Source organism: Manis pentadactyla, chromosome 5 (genome assembly GCF_030020395.1).
Source record: "Manis pentadactyla isolate mManPen7 chromosome 5, mManPen7.hap1, whole genome shotgun sequence".
NCBI lineage: Eukaryota > Metazoa > Chordata > Mammalia > Pholidota > Manidae > Manis > Manis pentadactyla.
The window spans coordinates 19,112,819-19,134,995 of record NC_080023.1 but is presented as its reverse complement, the minus strand read 5'-3'; the positions used below and the strand labels follow the sequence as shown (position 1 = coordinate 19,134,995).

At 41.4% G+C, this 22,177-nt stretch overlaps 1 protein-coding gene across 3 annotated transcripts in view; it reads left to right on the top strand.

The window, feature by feature from the left end:
• The window catches only part of PPARGC1A (PPARG coactivator 1 alpha), a 620,182-nt gene that overhangs the window by 175,529 nt on the left and 422,476 nt on the right, over nt 1-22,177 (top strand). Inside the window, exon 2 of one of the 3 annotated variants that reach the window (XM_036921007.2) lies at nt 8,799-8,863. The exons of the other annotated variants lie outside the window; for them this stretch is intronic. Coding sequence (XP_036776902.1) covers nt 8,846-8,863 — 18 coding nt within the window. The 5' untranslated portion in view covers nt 8,799-8,845. The remainder of the gene's footprint in view (nt 1-8,798; nt 8,864-22,177) is intronic. 3 annotated transcript variants of the gene reach the window in all.

The window sequence follows — 22,177 nt, the reverse complement described above, 5'->3', positions numbered from 1 at the left end:
CCCAATTCTAAAATTGATCCCCTAAGAAAAGTTAAATATCACCGTTGTTTGTAGATTGCCAGATCACCGCAAAGATAATTCTTTTATAAATACAGATGGTGCCCTTATGGAAATAACATGACAGTAAGTAGATGCCAATAGAAAAAAATGACACATTGATTAGCTAATAAAATGGTGTTCAGTAGAATTATGCTTCTTTGTCTAATTTATGGCTTATTGAACTTGTGATGCCCTGTTTTCATTTTGGCTTTTACTGAGTGTTCCTTTAAAAACTTTTAAAATGTGAAATAATATGAATTTGATGGTCTTGAGCATCAAATGCTAATCATCGATTAGCAGTGAATCATGGCTATGAAGTTTCCACCTCCTTACCCCCTTCTCACTCCAAGACATTCTTATGAACTGATGAAGCTCAATCAATTGTCAGCAGGCTGAAAACACAGCACTAGACTGACAATTATAAGGAAAGAGCCAATGACTATATTATTGGCAAATTATTGATATAAAAATCAATACTCAGGGTTTTGTCAGGAAAGGGGGAGGGGGAATGGTGAAAGGAACCTATCATTACAGAGTTCTTCGTGTCTGTCAAATCATAGAAAGAATCTCACGTTTGGGACCATGTGGTGCCTTTTCTTCCCTCCTAGCTGAGCCGTGTTGTGCCAAAATAACCACACCCCCTTTCCTTTTTTTAACATTAGTTGAAAAAGAGTGCAGAGGAATTTTATTATGGCGTCAGGACAAGGAGGGCATTTGAATATTAGCATTACATTTTCCACTTTCACTGCTCTGTTTGTTGGTAGGTGGAATGTTGAGAAATGTTGCCCAACTGCTTTGAAACGAACGTGAATAATCCCGTAATCAGTGTAATGTATTCTGTTATGGGAGTAATCAAGTCATTCAGCTTTGAAGTAAGATCCAATTTTTAAAAAGTGGCTGATGAATGCAGTTTCAGGTCTTCAGAGGAGGCTGATGTACCTGGACTATTTGGGTCTCTAGTTGAACAGGGGTAAACAGTACCTGGGGAAACTGAAGTGGACTGTTCTAAAATTATCTGAGTTTCAGGATGTATTTTCCTAGCGGGCATAGTATGCATGCAATTTAAGATGTTAAAATTAAGCATGTCTGTGTGCTTTTGAATTTAGTATTGCTGAAAGCATCAGTATGGAGTGAGGCACGAAGGTGGGCTAAACTGTCCCAGGGAAGGCCGGTCGCTGTTCTTGCCTTGGATCTTTGCAGGGTGGGGTCCTCCTTATTATTCAAATCCTGGTTTACATGCTCCTTCTTCAGAGATGCCTTCCCAAGCATGTTTTCCATGCCCTGGAAGCACAGTTTCTTTCTCTCTCTCTCTCTCTCTCTCTCTCTCTCCCTCTTTCCTTTTTGATTTCCTTCATGGCTCTTATAACCAATAGAAATTTTTATTTACTTGCTGGCTGTCCCTTGTCCTCCTGGAGAGTGTAAGCATCTTGAGAACAGGGACTTTGTATTATTCATCGTGGTGTCCGTGAGACCCCAAACGGTTTCTGGACACTTTGGAGGCACTGATGAAAGACTTGATTGAAAGGGTGAATGCTTGATTCTAGAACAATGGCTCCAGGATTCCGAGGCTCAGAGGGCCCCCTCCATGTGTCTTACACAATGATTCCACGGAGCAGCTCATTCTCCCTGCACAGCACAGACCAGCTCCTCGGGGCACACCCTGGGTTCAAGCTCACCCAGTGGATCCTGTCCCAGGTGGAAGGCTACTGCTAATCGGCAGCTCCCCTTCCCAGCCAGGCCACAAGCCGGCAGCAGTCATGCAAAATGCTGCCAGCGTCTCTGCTAGTTAAGCTTCCTATTACTTAAGACATCCATTTCAAAAATAACTTCGGCATCTATGGTTGTGTTCTGTACTGGGTTTGCAGGGTTTTAGCAGTCCAAATCCCATTCACGCCAGAGCCCTTGTGCAAAGCCTTTTGTATTGACTTGGGTCGACTTAATCTGTGGGCTTGTGTTCCCCTCCCCCACCGTAGTTAGGCTTTTCAACAACTCTTACCCCTCTCTCTTGCTTGCTTGCTTATTCTTTCTTTCTCTCTTCCTTTCTCTTTTCTTTTTCTTCTTCTTTCTCCTTCCCTCCCTCTCTCTTTCTTCTATCTCTCCCCTTCCTTCTTCCCTTTCTCCCCTTCCCTGCCCCCATCCCCCTTTCCGCATCCCTTTCTCCTCTCTTTTGCCTCAGAGAATGTGGGTGAGTAATACAACTTCTCTCTGCTTGTGATTCAATTCTAAGCCCTAGAGGAACAAGTGGTGTCCTCCTTGCCTACCCCTTTCTCTTCATATTTATCCAGCGCTCTAATATTAAGATCTTCATAAAAGCCCCATATAAAAAATCTTCATGTGCAAATAGGCAATTTTTGAACTAATCATTAGTGTATCAACACATCCCTATAGAATTTCTTTTCTTTTTTTTCTACCATTGATTTTCTGTTTATGAAAGTAATGCACGCTCACTGTGAAGTGTTCAGATAATAAAGAAAACCCAGGTTGACTTTAAGCAGCAGGTTTCCCCACCGTAGCCAGAAGAGGATTTGGCTTTCAAGAGAGTAATTAACAAAGCTCGTTTTAAGAGCCCATTTATAGCAGAAAATAGGGGAATTACCTGTCTAAGGGAATGAGAAGTGTTCAAATGTTGCCGACATTTCCCCCCAATGCATTGCGGTCCCAGAATAATGACTTATTTTATAGGAAAAGGAGGAGAAGTTGCTGTGGTCCAGTGAATAGGAAGCACAGCTACTAGGCTTTCTCCGTTTACAGAAAATATGCCCAAGCCTGCCTTTTTCAAAGAAAGCCATCAGACCACATCAGAACCAAATAGGGTGTACTTACCTCATCTTTTGATTCATTTGTTCTTATAGCAAACTCACATTTCCCAGAGTCTGTTCCATTGAACAACTGTCACGTGTGATTTTCCATGCCAAAGGGTTCCACAGTCAAATTAGCTGGGAAGTATTCGCCCATTGTCCACATTCTTGGAGATCTGTGATGCACATTAGCATGTTAAAGAATAGGAAGGCCAGAAGCAAAGAGAGACCTGTGTTATCATTTCATTCGTTGTTTCTACACCTTATTTGACTGTGGCTTTTTTTTTAAGTAACACCTATTAATATTCTCTAGAACAATTTGATTAAAAAACAAACAGATAAGCAGCTATTGTATACTACCTCAGGGCACATAGTCTTTCGGACTTTTGCATTTCTGGTACCTTTTTTTTTCCTGGACGGGAAGCTGGGTGAGGCAAGGAATTGGTTATCGATTGCCTAGTGCCAGGCGTTGTGCTGGGCACTTCCTTGCATTATTGTATTTGAATCCCACAGCAGCTTGTGATCATTTTGTAGATGAGGATCTTAAAGCTTGAAGAGGCAAGGTGACTTGCTTAAGGTCACTCAGCCGGGTTCATGGTGGAGCTGAGTGCAGACCATACTTGCTGACCGCTTGCCAGGGCTCTTGGATGCTCTGAGCACTCATGCCCTTCAGTAGAGCACACACAGACCCCACTGTGCCCTTCCCACTTTGGGACCCATCCATGGCATTCACTGGTCATGCGTTTAAAAAGCTGCTGTCAGCAGCGTGTCATCACACACAGATCCCTCTTGGTGAAGACTGCATACCTCACAAGCAAATAACTTGCAATCAGGTGTGTGATGTGTTTATATCCACTTCTGTTTCCCTCTCTCCCTCCCTCTCTCTCTTTCTCTACATATATATATATATATATATATATATATATACATACACACACACACACACATACCACCCACCCACCCTCACCCCAAGCACACACATACCTATTTCCCAGAATCTGTTCCAGGATGTAAAACATAGTAGGAGCTTACTGATGAATATTTATTGACATGAAATGGGGAAATAAATGCTATGTGTATGAAATATGAGTTCATGTCATTATGCTGCTTAGCCTCCTCTGCTTTGTTTTTCTCCATAGCATTTATCACCATTGGACATATATTTACTTATTTATTTGTTTTACATTTACTTGTTTATCTGCTTACAGGGTGTCTCCCCATATTTGGATGTGAACTCCTTGGGGGGAATGCTCTTTTGGTCATTTATCAACACTGTGAACCCAGAGTAGGTGCTCAGTAAATATTTGGTGAAAGAATAAGTGGTCAAATACAAGTTTTTCCATCACTTCTACTCCTCCAAACTCCTCAAATTGCTTTCTTTATTCATCTACTTCTCTCTCAGGAGTAGTTAAAATCTACTTAGGGCTGTAAATAAAGGAAGTCTACATTCTTAGCTATTCCAGTGTAGCAAATATTGAAGGGCTCTGGGTTAATGGGCATGGGGCTGTTTGCAAGGCAGAAAAAACTACAAAGTCTAGCGTACAGGAAGATGCATAGTCGCAGGGACAGTATATAAAGTCGCCACTTAATGCCTTTTTGCTATATCCCATCACTCTCATGGCACAAATTTCTTCTTCTCAGGTTAAAAAAAAAATCCAGACAGCAGCTCTATATTCTGTCCCCTAAAACCACACCCTGCTGGGCTCCTTAACCTGGGATGGAAACATGTTTCAAAATAATGAATCTCCTTTTAAACCATTGTTTTCAGATGGGGTTCCATAGATTTCATCACATAGCCAAAGGGATCTGGAAAGGGTAAGAACCCCTGAGAAACCCTGACTAATAGACTCGGTGAGATATCTTGGTTGGTGCTTAGGTATGGCAAAAGGTTGAAAAATGTGTTTCCTTTAATTGTTGAAGTTAAAAAATATCCATGTGTTTGTTCAGAATTTGCTCACGCCCGGCCCCTTCCTGCCTGTCCGTGGGGACAGTCAGAGTGTCTTTCCACTCTTTGTGGCAGTAGTGTTTCTCATATCCCTCGGTTCAGGCAGACACCCCTTCACTTCTGCGGAGCACGGCCATGAGGAATGCAGAGTGTCATTGAAAGGCATCCTGCCAACATATTTTCCACCCAATGGTAGAGACTGAAGCATGTCCAGCCCTGATTGGATTACCAAGCACTTTAATCTCAAAGTGCTGCTCCTTGGCGTGGGGGGAGCCGGGGTGCTGGGGAGGCAGTGACTGCGATGCGCTCTGCGGGCTCAGCTGTTGGAAGCTGGAGTCCCTAGCCCTGGGGCTGGCGCTGGGGATAGGAAACCGCTTGCCACAGAGGTAGAGCAAGCGATTCCTAAGTACGGGTCTGCTGATACCTTCCCTTTAATTTGGATTCCGTTGTATAAAACCTTTGTCTAAACATGCTTTTAGCACACACAGCCTGGTGGTGGTAGATTGTGTATCAGTAGCTGGTTGTGTTCAGGGAACAAACCAAAGCTTTAAATAGGGATGCACTTACATAAACGGTGTGTGTTGCGGGCTAGGGAGGTGAAGGAAAATAAATAGCTGGATTGTGAAGAAAGAAGGGACCCTTTCATAGCCAGAAACAGCAAAGTAGAAGGAGAAAGGAATGGAACAGAGCATGAATGCAATAGAATAACCAGAAAAATGCTGTCACTGAAATGAATGGTGTTCATCCGATTATAGTCATATTGAACGTTAAAATAGTTGAAAAAATTTTAAAGCCCTGATTTGAAGCACATTTATTTTCTTAGGCCACACTGAGTAGAGCGAATCATAGTAGGTTGTGATGAGTTACACCCAGAGTTACAAATGAGAATGAGCTGGGCTTTCCGCTCATGTAGGGCCCAGAGCCCATACAGGAGGAAGGGGTCCTGTGCTTAGAGGCGAGAGGGACCAGGTGACCTCGGGGAAGGGCGGGGGTGGGGGCTGAGGATACAGAGGCTTGTGGGCATCTCGAGAGGTCAAGGCTCTGAAGGTCATTTGCACTTTAGGCTGAGGCAAGCCAGGGCAGGGCTTCAGGAATGTGGTCTGAGGGGAGGTAAAGATAGATTTGCCTGGCATTGGCATTTTAAATGGACTGTGGTGATGAGAGATGAGGGCTGGAAAATGGAAGGCAGAAGAGTACCACTGGAAACATTCCCTATGACTCAGAGGCTTTCCCAGGAGGGTGGAAAACAAAGGGGGGAGAGCTGGTTTCTAGAGTGATACTTATGAAGACAGGGTAGGAAAATTGACAAGAAGGCAAGCATAGAGCTCACCGGAATAGGAATGCCGTGTCTTTCTGTGTACGAGGGAAGTATGAACTCACGTGCATGCAAGTAAGTGGCAAAAGTTATTGGGGAAGCGTCAAGGTGGAAATTCATAGCTATTATTTTTGTGGCCTCTAGCAACAAGAGCTAACAGGTGAAGCTAGTCTAGAGACCCGAAGTGGGAAAAAATGACATTTTAACATTTTTGTCAGGCAGGCAATTTAAAAATAAACTTGAATTCAATATATACCATTCATGCTAGAGGTTCTGTTATAACGATGCAAAAATGCCTTCTTTTAGATAGCAGTTAAAAAAAAAAAGTATGTCATAGGGTGCTGGGAACCATATATAGAAGTGGCGTATGTAACTGTGACAGCGGCCCCACAAAGCTATTGACAACATACTATGAGTCTGCCCTCCAGAATTACCACCATAACCTATGTTGGGGACTCACTATTATCCTAATATCTGCTTTTGGATTCTGTCCAGTCCCATTAGCAATTCCCATGTTGATTGCTCTGTTACTCATGAATGTTAATTGCTTCTAAATCTCTTTGGATGTTCAGATGCTTGGGAAAAAAAAATTCAGACTGGCGAAGGTGCGAGTTTTATTAACGTGCATATACACAAGAAATCTGTTTAGAGACCTCAGCGAGGTGTCTGTGACTCAAGATGTCATAACCAGCTGACGTGGCATCTTTCTTTGCATTTGCGTGCCTGTCCTCTATTGGTGGTATGGTGGTGGCAGGTAGTTGAGGGGGCAGCTTTTCAGGGCTATCTGTGGTGTTTGTCCAAAATCGGCATGCTTATAAATAATCAAATCTTTTCCTTTGGGATTCCTACTTGCTTAGTATGAAATGACCTTGCTACTTTTGAGATAAGCTTATACTTAGTGTGATTAAATCAGAAGATGTAAAAATGTGAATGTAGTTGTACCCATCACCTATATATGTTGATCTCCATGGTTTCTGAACCAGAAGGAACCTTGGAATAAGCTTCTTAAGCTTCCTTATTTGTCCACTGGGAAACAAAGGCCCAGGGTGTGAAGTCAGGGCCACCGAGCAGCTCACAGTAGCGCCGGACAGAAAGCAAGGTTACCCGACTCGGGGTAGGGCTTGAGCCATCAAGAGAAGGGAAAATGATAAAACCTGGTGTCTACTATATTTTTCAGAAGCATTTCACTGACTGTGAGGTTTTTGTTTTTTGTTTTCCTTTGGATGGAAAAATCTATTACCATCCACTATTGAAATCCATTTATTAGTAATTATTAGTGTCCCAGTGAGAGTAAAAGGAAATATGAGAGGCTGGAGCACCCAGTTCAGCATTGTGAGTCATTCATTCAGCCAATATTTTGGAGTGTCTTGACCCTGGGATATAGCGGTGAACAGAAAGGCTCCTGCTGTTACGGAGCTTGCCACCTGGTGGTGGGGAGGGGCACAGGAAGACAGAGCTGGACCGCATCCCGTGAGGGTGTGTGAGCATGATGAAGAAAGAGAGCGTGAGGGGACAGAGTGTGATGAGTTGCGGCTGTTTTAGATAGGTGTGCAGGGGAGACTGAGGAGGTATGTGAGCAGAGATCATGGGAACACCCGTACCGAGATGGTCGCATGCAATGGAAGCAACTGGAAGGCAAACGTCCTGAAGTGGGAATGTGCCTGTGTGCCTGAGTTGAACAGAGAAGGCAGTGTGACTGCAGAGAGAGGATGGTGGCAGAGCATGGCTCTCAGATCAGAGGCTGTGGGAAGACTCCGGGAAGACTTCTAGGAGACACATCTCTTAGCATTTCTGTAATAACAAATAGCAGAGCTCATAAACGATCCCAAAGTCATCTTTACTGAGAATGTTCCCCAAAGGAGCTGTCCATCTGGGCCTGGTGTTTATGACTCACCAGGAGTGTCCAGAAACGATCTTTCTGGAGGATTTTGGATCAGGGGGGTTGTCACTCTGCTCTAAAATCACTGAACCATAAAGTGTTAAGTTTCTTGATGGTGGGACTGTGTCAGACACATTTTTGTGTCTTCCAGGAAACCACATGCAGTGCTAGATTTACTCATTCCACACCGTTAAGAACTCACTAAGTATTGATTATTTGTTCAATGCATGAATAAATGGCCTGAGAGTGGTAGAAAGGAGGGGTGTCCTAGAAAGGGTCGTTAAATATACACCCTTCTAAAAATGCTGTTAGTGAGATTACTTTTCAACTGTTCTGATTTCCTTGGAATAATTTTTAAAGACAAGTCCATATGCTGTCATGTGAACATAAGTATATAACAAACTGAACAGTAGTAATGTTATTTTCAGGCCAAATGGTAGTTGGCTGGTTGTATTTTGTCAATTTAAGTTTTTTGCATGTTTTAAACTGAATGTGGGAAATTTTTCTCACCTTTCTCTCATGTTAAAGGAATACTGGTATCTGGGTTCATAAGACCAGAGGGTAACACTCAGCACTGTCTTATTCTGGGTAAAATTTGTTTCGTACATTGAAAGTGTAGTGGAAATTTCATGGGAAGTATCAGTCCCTATGGGAAGGATGGGTGGTCAAGTTGCATGGTGATGGGGAAGATAAAAGTTGTAATTCTTATCTTCTATTACTGAATTTTCTCACTATAATGGACCAAATATTTATTCTCCTGTTGCATTTCAATATCCCCATCTGCAAAGTGGGGGTAACACAAACTTACCCTCTGCCTTTCAGGTTTTTTGCGAAAATCAGTGAACTAAAATTGGTAAAATTGGAGCCCCATGGATGAAGGGTACTTTGTAAGTATAACACATTATTGTCATGTTATGTTCTGTTACTCTAAATTGCAAATACCAGCTGTCTGCTCTTGCCATATTAGGAGACTAGTAGCACCAAGTTCCACATTCAAATATTGATAATATGACTTCCTTTCAGGAATTTCGTATTTCTGGACTCTCAAATGTTTGTCATCATGTTGGATGTCGAAAATCCTGACCCACCTCATAAAAATATTCAAGCAACGTTTACTAGACAATTTGGAAAAAATACATGTTTGCCTATTGCATAAAAATGTTGATATCAACCCTGGATATAAATGCAAGGTGTCTTTATTTCTCTCTCTCTACCTCTCTTCCTTTCTTTTTGATTTGCATGTAAGTCTGTGTTGAGCAGTCAGTTTGTGTGTCAAAGAAATGGTTGGTTTCAAGGAGAGACTGAATGTTTCACTTAAGTGAGTGATGTTTGGTTAGTGATGCAACTAAATTAGACATCCCTAGACAGGCTGCTAAGTATTGTACTTCTAGACCTGGGGTGGAGGAAGAAGGCCACCTAGAAAGGTGAGCTAAGTGTGGATCACTCCTGTACATGCTACAGCCTAGGGCACTTGGGAGTGGCCTCCTGCCCAGGGAATGGCCAAGGACTGCAAGTCACAAAGCCAAAGAGCAGGCAGAAAGTGTACAGTCCTAAAGCAACTGCTTCAGCGGCCTTTCCTCACTGAATGGCACATTTTTTTTTTTATTTCACTAGGTCAATCAGTGCCATTGCCTTGTTTGAATAACCTAGCCTGGTGATGTGCTAGTGCTTAATCCATGGTGTTCCTTTTCTTTTTAAAAGAATGGCTGTTACCCTTTAAAAACTTCAGACATAGAGAAGTTTAAAAAGTTTGTGACTGCGTACTGAAGCCCATTTTAGCAAGTCACCCTGAGGTTCACGGGACTGTAGGAGCTTAGGTCTGGAAGGGAACTTACATGTCCCATTTAGTCCTTTTCCTTGGCAAGTTCTAAAGATTCCAATTGCTGGGAGCTCGAGAACCTCTAAAGGCAGATTTACTACTTTGAGAGGTAACTCTTCAATTACAGCATTTTTTCTAGAGTTGAACCCAATCTACCATCTATGTATCTTTCACCCTTGGGTCCTAATTTTACTATCCATGCCTACAAAGAACAAGTCTTCCTCCCCCAAAGTGACACCCTTTTATGTATTTGGTGGCATTCATTGGGTCCCCTTAAAGTGGTCTCTTTGTCAGTTTCAGCCCCCTTAATAAGCAGACCTTGAAGGCCAAGACTTCCAACTTCAGCCCTCTGGAAAGGTTCTCATTTGTCTGTATCTTTCTTAACAAGCAGCACTGAGAATCTCCCTTCTCCAGGCCCTATTCTGCATCTCAGAGGCAAGAGATCTAACCAAAGGTCCAGCAGAGAATGACCTCGAAGAAATCGTCTGGAATCATGTGCTCCTCTGGATTGGCCTGAATAATGAGACAGCAAAGCCCACATCCCTCTGTGAGGTGCATATGATTGACAGGGAGAAAGTTGTTTTGGTTAATAATACAATCTACTTGCCTCCTGGAGACACAGCAGTAGCCTACTAATTCGTTAGAAGTGAATTAAGGTTGTTTACCAATGTTTTAAAGTAACTGTCAGAGTAAAAAAAAAGTTCGTACTAGATGAGAGCACTCACCTACTTGGGAGTTGCTGTTTATTTTAAGCTGAGTGCATAAATAATATATTGAGATAGGAAGGGTGATTTCAAGCATTAGAATACGAAGCCTCCTGTTTACTAACTGTCATTGGGCTGAAGAGAATTTAAACAGCCCTGAACCTTTTTGTCTGTGAATGCAAGGCATGAAATTAACTTTCATTTCATAGTTAGCAGAAATCATGATTAAGGCAGTCTTGTTGATGTGTCTTCTGCCGATCTGGGTCTCTTTTGCTATGCAAGACGGGCCTTGGCAACAGAACGCTTCGCACGTCATGTTTGAAACAGACCCCCTCCCGCTCAAATAAGCAGGGATCTGTCTGGGGCACGGAGTCAGTTTGTTTTGGATATAAGGATAAATAGAGAAAGAATACTAGACTAGGTTCCAGGGGGTCTAGTCCTGACTGCCAGTAGCCTTCTCCGAATCTCACTCTCTTCACCTGTAGAATGAGGATTATAGCACCTGCTCCCGCTGCTTCACAGGAAGACCCGAGACCCTACTGAGGTCACTGCTTGTGAAATGGCTTTGGAAGGCATCAGGTGCCATATTTGGGGAGGACACGATAACAACAGTGAATGCTATTAAGGCTGTGTTCTACGTGACTTACATCTGTTAACTCATTTCACCCACCTGGTGGCCCTGTGAGATAGGGACTGGTCTGATCCAATTTCACTGCTACAAAAACTGAAGTCCAGGGAAGTGAAGGAACCTGCCTCATCATCTCACAACCACAAGGTGGCAAATCGGGTTTCAAACACCAGGCTGTTGGGCTCCAGTGTTCGTGTTCTTAACTATTTCTTACTGATCTGGGAGAAGGGGCCAGGTTTTCCTACATATGATGGTGCCTTTCAGTCATGCTTAAGTAAATGAAACATCATTCTTAAGAGCCTGGACCAATTTAGCTTGAGAAAGGGAGGTATGGCTTCTCCACGAGTGATCCTCAGCAAGGAGGATTCCCGTTGGGTTGGGATATAGCAGACTGTATGGATTAATTACATTTTATGTGTAAAGGGCCTGGTGATTCTTAGATGAAAAGCCCTAAGTGAAAAAACCTATTACTTGTAATGCTTTCAGAAACAAGGAGTTTGATTCACTTTTTATCCCTGTAAACTTGAAAGTGTGATAGCCTATTTTGGAGTATAGGGAGAATGTTAGAGAGTGAATAGAAAATGTATGAAATGTTTAATTTTGCATGATTATATTTCATATTTGCAGAGGTAACTGGGGCAAATAGAATGCATGATAATATCGTATCGTACCTATTTTTGATGTTTTGATGAAGTACTCTGGATTTTCCAGCCTGCTACATGAACACTTTGAGATAAATCCTTATGGAGCACGTGGATGATAATGTATTTGTGTTCACATTATTGAAAATACGTAATTTGTGTAACTGCTTTTTAATTTACATTTACGTTATATTTATTTGGATTTCAGAAAAGGAAAGAGCCTGAAGTGATTAATGAAAACAAAAAAAAAATGCTGTGCTTTCACAGACTTTTTCCCCTGACACATGCTCGGGCTGGAGTAGAGTCATGCCGGTGTAGCAAAAGTGGGTGTCTGGTTTGTTTTGGATTCCTGAATGAAGCAGTTAAAAAATAGGATCATTTCCATAATCCCAGAAAAATGGACGGACTCATGACAAGTAATCAGCTGAGGGAAAAAATAAATTCTGCACTCCCCACGTTGCAGAAATCTCAGCGATTGCTGGTGTGTTCTAGCACTTGTTAATACAATAAGATAATTGCATAATTAAATACACTATGGAATTTCAATAATTGGAAACTTTGTTTTCTCATCACAATGAGACTTGCTGATGTGGAAAGCATCGCAGGCCTTTCCGGGGGCCGGGAGCTCTCTCTCGCATCATGTCCTCTGCACTGTTCTGCGGCTCCTCTGGCGGTTCTGAGACACTTCCCTTTCGGGTTATTTTTAGTTGGTTATATTTAGACAAGGTGAAATTAAGCAGGAAGTCCCCCAAAGTCTGACTTGCCTGCCCAGGTCCTGGGATTTGAGGATCATCTTACTAAAAGTGTCCCCGGTGCCCTCTAGCACTTTCTAGGTAATAGTGGGTGAAAAGCAAGCTGAGGATGAGAGCTGTGTGGAGCTGGGGAGCCCCTTGTTGGGCCATATTAGTGAGGGAGAGTCGCTGGGGGTGTAGGTGGCAGAGCTGGGCTCCTGAATTCAAATCCTGGCATGACGTCTTGCCTGCTCTGTGACCCCAGGAAAGAGACTCAGTCCCTCCTGTTTGCTTTTCTGTGAAAGGAGAATCTTAGCTTTGGTGCAAGATTTTAGTTAATATTGAGAAGAGCTTAGAAAACACAGGGGCAGGTTGAAGCACCCAGTAAAGGTTAGTTAGTGTTGTTAGGCAATCCAGTAGGAAGTTTCAGATTCTTCTGAACATGGCAAATCTTTGAGGAAGAGCAAATAAGTAGATTTATGGTTTTGTCTATTCAAGAAATATTTACTGAATACTTTATCTACCACCATCCTGGATGTCGAAGAAACACAGATGAATAATACCCATTCCCTGCCCTGGAATAGTTCAATTGAAATGGTAAAATAGACGCGTAAATAGATGATGGTGATGATAAAAATAATAGTATTAAACAGTGTCTGACAGATAATAAGCTATTTTTTGCAGGGACTGGCCTGTCATCATAGTATCTCCAGTACTGAATACACAGATGCATAAATGAATGACAGGAATTTGGTCTAAGATTATTTTGCCTGTCTAAGATTATTATTTACCCTAGCACAGAGTGGGTTCCTAGCTGGATAGTGACTTAGCATGTAGCTGGGATTTAGTATATGCTTCGAGAATAAATGAGTGAATGAATATGTGGATAAAGTTGATTTTAAGCTGCTTCTCCTTAGGACTACTACAGTCAGCTCGAGAAAACAGGTGTGAATTTGCTGTTGTTTAATATTAGGGCCCACTCAAAGGTGAAACAATTGAGTTACCTACTGTGCAGAATTTAAGAAGGTGATCATCTCTCAGAGTTGTGCCTATGCTGAAGAGGCACTCACTCTCTGGTCCTAAGGGAGCTTCCTTAAATTTTGCACCATAGATGCTTCACCTTCCTCACCCTCCTTCAGGCCTGTTGATTACATTAGTCTTACAAGTAGGATTGTGCTTTATTTGCACATTGTTTGAAAATTGCCCTCAGATTTTATTTCAAGAAATTTCAAAGCTACAGAAGAGTTGAAAGTCTAGTATGAAGAACACTCTGATTACCTTTTACCTAATTCATTAATTGTCAATATTTGGCCACATCGACTATGTCCCTCTCTATAGATGTAACTTTGAACCTTGTCCTAATTCACCAGAGAAATCATGCACCCTCTGCTTAACATCATCCTCCCACCTCTAGTGCATGGAACACATAAATGAATAAATGAATGAGAGAAATTTGGTCTAAGATTATTGTCTGAGTCAAAACAGTTCACGAGCATAGAGTGGCTTCGTAGCTGGGTTAAATTTTCTTCCTAAATCCTGTGTCTCAAAATTATAAATTCTGGATGAGAAAGTAAAAAAGAGGATGAAGAGAACTTCGCTTAAATATTTTTTTTCAAGTTTAAAAATTGCTGCTTAAAGCTAATTTTTAGATTATTAATATACTAATGTACTTAGAACATGGCCAATATAGGATGTCTAAAATTGTAAAGGTTAGAAAGTTTTTCTGAATGCTTCGACGTTCTCTTTCACAGAGGAGAGAATTTTTTCAAAAAGGCAAATTCCCTTGACCATTTTTTTTTTTCCCCTGAGAGCTTTCAAAAGTATATGGTAGTCCAATTACTAATACAATGAGATCATTGTTTTCCCTGTTAGGAATATTCACTGTAAGGTGTGATTTTGCAAATGTAATTAGGGGCTATTTATGAATCTGGTGATATGCTCTCAAATAAAAAGGACTATACACTTAGCTTTGGACTACACTGACAAACTTTTGTGAAAATTATCCTTTTTTGATAATCTTGAATGTATATAAAAATATGGCATCTGTCACCATACAAGAGTGGCAAGATCTGCCAGAAGGTTACAATATTGCAGTGTTTTTGCAAATGCTTTCTGTGAAGTCGAGGGTACCTGGGAAGAGGCCTCAGGGCCACATAGAAGGTGGGGATGGGCAGCAGAGGGAAGGGAGGGAGGCCAGTGCTGGAATCCAGGTCACTCACTCATGTTGATCTGAATAGCTCTGATTTTATGTGTGTTATGTTGGCATCTGCCAGGCATCAGTGCTCAGGAAAGTTCTGAAGTTAAAAAGGAGTTGGGAGACCACAGCGCTGACGGCTAGAAGATAAAACAGAAAAAATTCATGCAGCAACGTGGCTTGGCAGTGAGAAATGAGAGCTGTCGAGTTGCAGGGTGGAAGAGGTCAGAAACACCATGAAAAGCAGACCCAAGAACTAAAATGCAGTGTCCAGGAGTGCTGGGCAGGGTCAAATGCCCATACATAGCCCAAGGCAGTGATTCTGCTACTTAAGGCACTCCTGGTTCTTAACGCAGAGATTCTCATTCAACAGATCCAGGGAGGGGCTCAGGTGTCTTACTTTTTAACAGTCACCCTGTGCCACATAGAGAAAAATTGCCTTAAAGTCACATTTATATCATAGAACCTTACAGTATTTGGTATTGATAAAGGTGACTGGAGTTGTAAAGAAAATATTAAATTCAGCCCAGTATAGTGTAACCCTTTTTCAAATTCAGGGACATTTTAGAATGACTTCCTTCCAAAATGCTTAAAAGAGAAAAGATTATCCTGAATAATGGAGAGGAGAGAGACAAACAGGTCAATAATTTTATTAAAAAGTGGTTACTAAGTCCAGTGGGAGGTGTGCACATAGCGGGAGGGGAAAGCAAGCTTGTCAGAGGGACCCGGGTTTGAATCCTGACTAATTCTGACTTTCCCATTTACCAGTAGTAGTAGGACCTTATGAAAATTGTCTAATTGCTTGAAGCCTGGGTCTTCCTCCTAAGGAAGAATGCAGATTGACTTACATGATGTGGTTAAAGTTCTGACCACAGTGCCTGAAAAATAAGGTGCTCAATAAGTGAATATAATTACTATTATTACCTATTCAGGATAGACCTTAAGATGGGTAGGTTTCCAAGAGGGCAGGGATGAAGAGGGTGTCATCTGTTGGTTTTGTGTTTGGTTTTTAGATGGGATGGGGGTGGAGAGTAGCAGAACATCTTGAGGAAGAGGAACAGTATAAGCAAGCTTGAGGTAAGACATGCTGTATGAAGGGTTCATGTAGAAGGTTCCAGATGGCACAAATGTTTTACAAATATTACTATTTTAATTCTTATAGTGACTCTATGAATTAGTGTTGTTATTTAACAGACCATGAAGCTGGGGCACAGAGAGGTTAAGTAACTTGCCCAAGCTCACACAGCCAGTAGTAGCAGAGCCAGGATTTCAATACCATCAGCATCTGTACTTCTAACCACTGTGCTATAATGATGATTTATGTTAATGTGGATTAGCAAAATACAACCAACAGCATAAAAACTGTGGTTTTACAGACATTATTGCCTAGAACAATCGTAAAATTTTTAAAGGTAACATGATTTATATGAGTTATATAAAAGAAATAATAGGGGTGGCATCTAGTATGATGCAAATCCTGTAGGTAATTCCTAGAGGATGTTGGCCTGAGAAGTTCTGGGACAAGGATAGATTAAGCTTCCTTGGGGGACTGTTCCCCCCTAATAATTTCCCCATACCCTTCCCTTCCTTTGCCTTCTCTTTTATGTTCTTTTCTTTTTAAATTATTTATTTCCTATTTATTCATTTAATTTTAAATTTTCTTATTGAAGTATAGTTGATTTACAATCTTATATTGGTTTCAAGTATACAACACAGTGATTCAACAATTACCACATTATTAAATCCTCAGCCCACTAGTGCAGTTACTGTTGGTCAACATAGAAAGATGTTACAGAACCGTTGACTATATTCTCCATGCTGCACTTCCATCCCTGTGACCAGCTTACATTATGATTGAGGATTTTTGTGCCTCTTTATATCCCCCACACCTACCTCACCAACCTGCTCCAATTCTTCTCTGTTGGTGGCCACTGGTCACTTATCAGTGTCTATGAGTCTGCTGCTATTTTTCTCACCTTGTTTTGTTTTTGTATTTTACAAATAAGTGAAATCATATGGTATTTGTTTTTCTCTGCTTGACTTGTTTCACTTAGCATAATACCCTCTAGGTCCATCCATGTTGTCGCAAATGGCAGTTCTTTCTTTTTTATGGCTGAATAATACTCCATTGTGCATATGTACATCTTCTTCTTTATCCATTGGTTGCTTCCATATCTTGGCTATTATAAATAATGTGTCAATAAACATAGGGGTGCATATATCTTTTCAAATAAGAGATTTTATTTTCTTTGGGTAAATTCCTAAAAGTGGATTATGGCTGTATGGGATTTCTATTTTAAGTTTTTTGAGGAACCTCTATACTGCTTTCCGCAGAGGCTGTACCAACTTACATTCCCACCAACAGTGTAGAAGGGTTCCCTTTTCTCCACATCCTCGCCATGCCTTCTCTTTTTCTCTCTCTATGTGTTCCCCTTTCCTTCTTTGTATTGTGCATGAGGACAGATTTCAAAGAGGCCATGCCCCAAGAATGCAAATGGGTAATGCAATTCAATAGAAAAAGAGTTTAATATTCTGCATGGCATTTTAATTTACCTTCAGCTTTCCAGGATGACATTTTTGTATGCCCCTACATCTCTCCTTTAGATGTGGTCAGAAAAATCTAAAAGCCAAGATAATCCTAAACCAATCCATGCTTAGGCTTTTATATCTGCAGCAGATTTGCCTTCCAAACAACCTGTTTGAGGCTAATGCCAAAATGAGTTTGCATTCTCTGGGCAAATGAGCACAGGAGTTTGTCTGTAAGTTGCAGGAAACCAGAATATATCCAGCCAGCTTGGGGCAAGGGCATTGATGGATAATTCCACCATCTCCCAAACTTACATTTGGGGTGCCTGCCCTTTAGGCTTCAGGTCTGGGTCTCATATGTGCAGACGAGTAATGTCTTTATCCAGTCCTGTGCATTTCCTATATCTTATTGGGGGTACAAGTGTTATAATTGATTCTTCTTACCTCTCTATCCCCACCATTTAGTGCTTGGCATACAGTATGCTTTTAACACATTAACTTCTGCCCAGATTAGTGAATGATACCAATAATTCAGTATTTCTTGTTTCAGAAATATTTATTGTTTTCAATAATTATTAGTGAATATCTGTTCTCACAAATGTTTATTGAGCAGTTACTCTGTGATAGGCATTGTGCCAGGGGTTTCCATGCTAATTGATGCTCACCACAGCCTTCTTCACCTTGCTGATCATGGGGAAATCGAGGCTCAGAGAGGCCAAAGAATTTTACCAAGCTCAGATATCCCGATTTTTAAGCTCAGTTTTCTGTTTTCCTTCTGCTCCTCTCCTGGGCCTTGGAGACATTGAGCAGGTTTCCCCACCACCTATTAAACTGAAATTTCCTCACGGCCAATTCCCCAGGATCTCAATAATCAACCCACAAGTGGAAGGAATGTTTCTTCCTCTCTGACTGTAAATAAAGAATCTTCATGCCATGAGACCCTGAGTGCCATCAAATGCCACCGCCCCCAGTGAGTCCAGGAGCAGAAGCTGCTCTTTCTTGCAGGGGATGCACGTGGAAGCACCACAGATGAGGCCAGTGTGCTTGCCCCCAACACAGTTTCACAGATGGAAATAGTTGTCACAGTGGCCAAAAAATTGAATTGGTTAAACCTCCTGGTTTTAGATTGTTTTTGGAGAGTAACTCTATGATTTTTACTTGTCACAGGCTAAAAGGAAAAAAAAAAAAGTAAGAGTGAAACTTCGTAGCTATTTTTCTTCCCTGTACGTTCATAGTGGTTATTTATATCTGGGAAGTTTCCATTGGGATTTAGTTCAGGATATAGACTTGGCAGGGTGGCTTCAGCACTCTGTGGTGACGTTTGACAGACTGCAGGCAAAGCGGGATGGATTTCTAATATCTAGATGGATGGATTTGGGGGCAAAGCATTGGGATCGTACTGTATTATGAAATGGATTTATTGATCTGAATCCAAAAGGGGCCCATTGCCTGTCAATACCAGATCTGTATCAATACATTTGATAAATTAGGGCTCCCAACCCTTTGCTTTGTTTGCTTTATCAACTCCACTTGGCAATAACAATAAAAGACTCCAGGTGGCATATTGCAAATGGTTTACTGCATTCGTCGTGTGTGTTACTGACCTTAGGGCCCAGTTTTGCAATACTGCATGTGTTATAACCACCCAGAAGTGCACTGCTGTGCCTGACTTCCTCCCTCAAATTAGACATTTCCCCACAATGTTGCATTTCAATATCAGCCTCATGCATTAACCTTGAAACACTGTGCCCAGGCTGTAGGTAGCATCTTCATTTTCCACATGAAGAAATTAAGAGACTTTGAGGTTAAATGAGCTGCCCAAGGCCACACAGTAAATCTCTAAAACAGCTGGGACCCAGGCAGAGGTGTCATGATTCCTGGGTGAGGGTAGGACACTTTCCTTCTCTGTGGTTACAAGGTAAAAGGATCTGAATTTGCAAAAAGCTTGCTGATAATATACTTTCTCCCCAGGTGTGGTGAGGCTGCCATCTTATTTTTGAGTCTTTTGGGGAAGAAATCCATGTCCCTGTGTAGCAAGCAGAGGGTTCAAAATATGCTTTATTTGGTCTTCAGAGCCACAGACCGAGGTTGGATGCCAACACTCAGAGGATGGTTTTTATCATGACACATTGTAACTCCGGGTGAAAATCCTGGGGCAAAGTACCTGTGAAACCGAAATAAGTCAAAGGGAGAAATAAAATTTATTTCTTACAAGCAGTTGTCCACTTCTGCTCCCCCATGTCTCTTGTGACCAGGAAGTAGCCCCCACCCAACCTCTCAGGTCCAGATAAGCCCTTGCTCGCCCTTGTAACTACCTACTAATGTGGAGATGGCTACTCCTCTCCACCCCCAGAAATACCCATTGTATGGAGATGCACTGAAGCCAGGCAAGAGATTCTGGAAATATTGCAATTTTATCCACACATGTGTATCTGATCAGATATTGATGGGGGTACATAGAAGACACAGTTCTTTCTCCTAAAGTGCTTACACTTTAGTTTGGTGGAAGTGACTGGATTCTAGTCTGTATTCCCATATCTTGTCAGTTGTGGGCTGGTAGAGGTTCTTGGTAGGTGGAACAGGCCCTCTGACTTCATTCATATGACCACAGCCACATATACAATCATAATGAATGATTACACTGTGTAAAGTAAACACAACTGACCCACTGCTTGGCCAGTCCTGGCAACTACCTAGAATAAGGTTAACAAAGGTGTTTGAAGTTGGCAGTCCCTCTGTGTGCCATGTGGGGTTCAGCTATAATTTTGAATATATAGCTGACCTTGTTAGTCTAAATTATGTTACTCTTACTAGTTAGACTTATCTGGAATTTTGAATTCAAGGCACTTTACTTTGTCGTCACAATGATGATAAGTTGAAATAGAAAACCAAAGCTAATTATCTAGCAAAATATTGCAAATTCTTTAAGAACTAGAATGCTTGGGAGGTAAATAGAATTTTATCTAGGACAACTTTTTTTTTAAACCTTTTTTTGGTTACAAATTCTTCTAATGTTTATCATGGAAACATGCTCGTATCTCTGTTTTCATGTCTTACTATAAATGATAACGCTCATTTTTTCTCTTTGTAGAGCTTCAGGATTATCATTCTGAAGACTGGATTTGTTTTGTGGATTGAGAGGATATAGGACATTAGCCAACTGATGATCTTTGGCACAAAATTTTGGACATTAGTTTATTTCAAATGCAGTGAGTTAACGAGGGCATTTTCCACCATCTCATTTACTTCTCTTGTTCCACGGAATATTGTCTAATAGTATGATTTTGCTTTCTCTCCTCTACCCCTCAATCCATATTCCTCAAGACTCAAAGAAGAGAGCCAGTTTTCACTCGCACATATTGTGAGAAGTACAGATTTCCCCAGTGATACACATTTAATCTCTTTGGAGTAATATCTAGGAAATCTCCATTTCTAATACGCACGTTGTGCCTTTCTAACAAGCATCCTGACAAACTTATGAGGACCTTTATTTCTAATAAGCAGGTGTTCTGAGGCCCATGTTTTGAGAAACAGTGTTAGAGGCAGAGGGGTTGGTTCCCGAGGAGACTCCAAGTGGAGTGGGAGAGAAGATGTATGTATTAGAGGATAGTGTTCCTTTTCCTGAAAGCTGGCTTCATGGATGATTTGGTGGTGGCTTTTAGTCAATGACCAATTAGTTGTAGAATCTTGTAGGAAATTCAGACCATGCCTTTTACCCCAAATTCAAGTTTACAAACACTTATTGAAGACATTCTCTTGGGATCCCAGAATCTGAATGAGGAATAGTGATCACTGGGAAATATATTTATTATGGGAGCTGGGTTTTTTTTTATAGTAGGGATAATTTATTTCATACAGAGAATATACTATTTGATTGATATCAGATTACAGGAAGTCTATGAGAAAAGAAACACTAGCAAATTATCACATTAGAGTTATTCATCCAGCCATTTGTATACCATATGAATAAGTGCTCTTTGGAATCTTTTGTTATTCTATCAAATAGAGAAATTATGCACAGAGAACATTTTCATTACTTTCAAAGCAACACTAGTATGACTGAGCATAAGTGTGCATGTGTGTACGTTTATGTGCATGCATGCACACACACTCTGAACTAATAATAAAGCAACAAATTAGCAACAATTTAATTAAGCACAATTTAAGTCAAAGTATCGGAATAGGGATATGATCACATAATTGCATGTAAAAATTTGAGGGAAAGAATAGACAATTTTTTTTCTTATATTTAAATCCACATTCCACCATTGTCAGGCAGCTGTTTTTTGAGCTGCCCAGCTGGGTCACGACTTGGGCCAAACCTTTTCCAAGGGAATGGTGTTTATGAGCTGGAGGGCTGTCAAGCTGTGTGTGGTCCTTGTACCAGCAAATGAGTAAATCAGTTATAAGTTGCAAATGGGCCTCAAATTAACTTCTGCCTGGTAGGGAATGAGCTTAGCAGAATTTCCAGTCCAGCTCAGTGACAGCCTTCTCTTGTGGCAGCTGAATCAAGGAGATGATGGAAAATGAAGGCATGGTGGGCCATGGAGCATCCGCAGGGCATGGACTCAGTGTACTGTGCTTGAAATGTCACATTCCAAGAGGTCCTGGAATTAGCAGGCTCAGTGTCATATCGCGCTGTGGCTCTGTTCACATGATACAAGCCTTTGCTTATCTGACCTGGCCTAAAATAAGACTCTGCGATCTTTATTTATGAGCTCCGGGCCACCCAGGCCCGGGCTGTAAGCAGCCTTGGGGTCCACAGCATTTGATCACTTCTATTCTCATTAACTACCTGTTTCTAAATGGGGAAAAGCATTTACCCAGCACATTGCGTTATTCATGAAGACACAAAAGCAGCCTGTTGTGCTGTCCCTGGGACTGATTTCCATGTAATGTGATCCAGCTGTTGAATACTGCAGTGAAGGTTTCTAATGTTAGTTTTCTCCTTCTCTTTT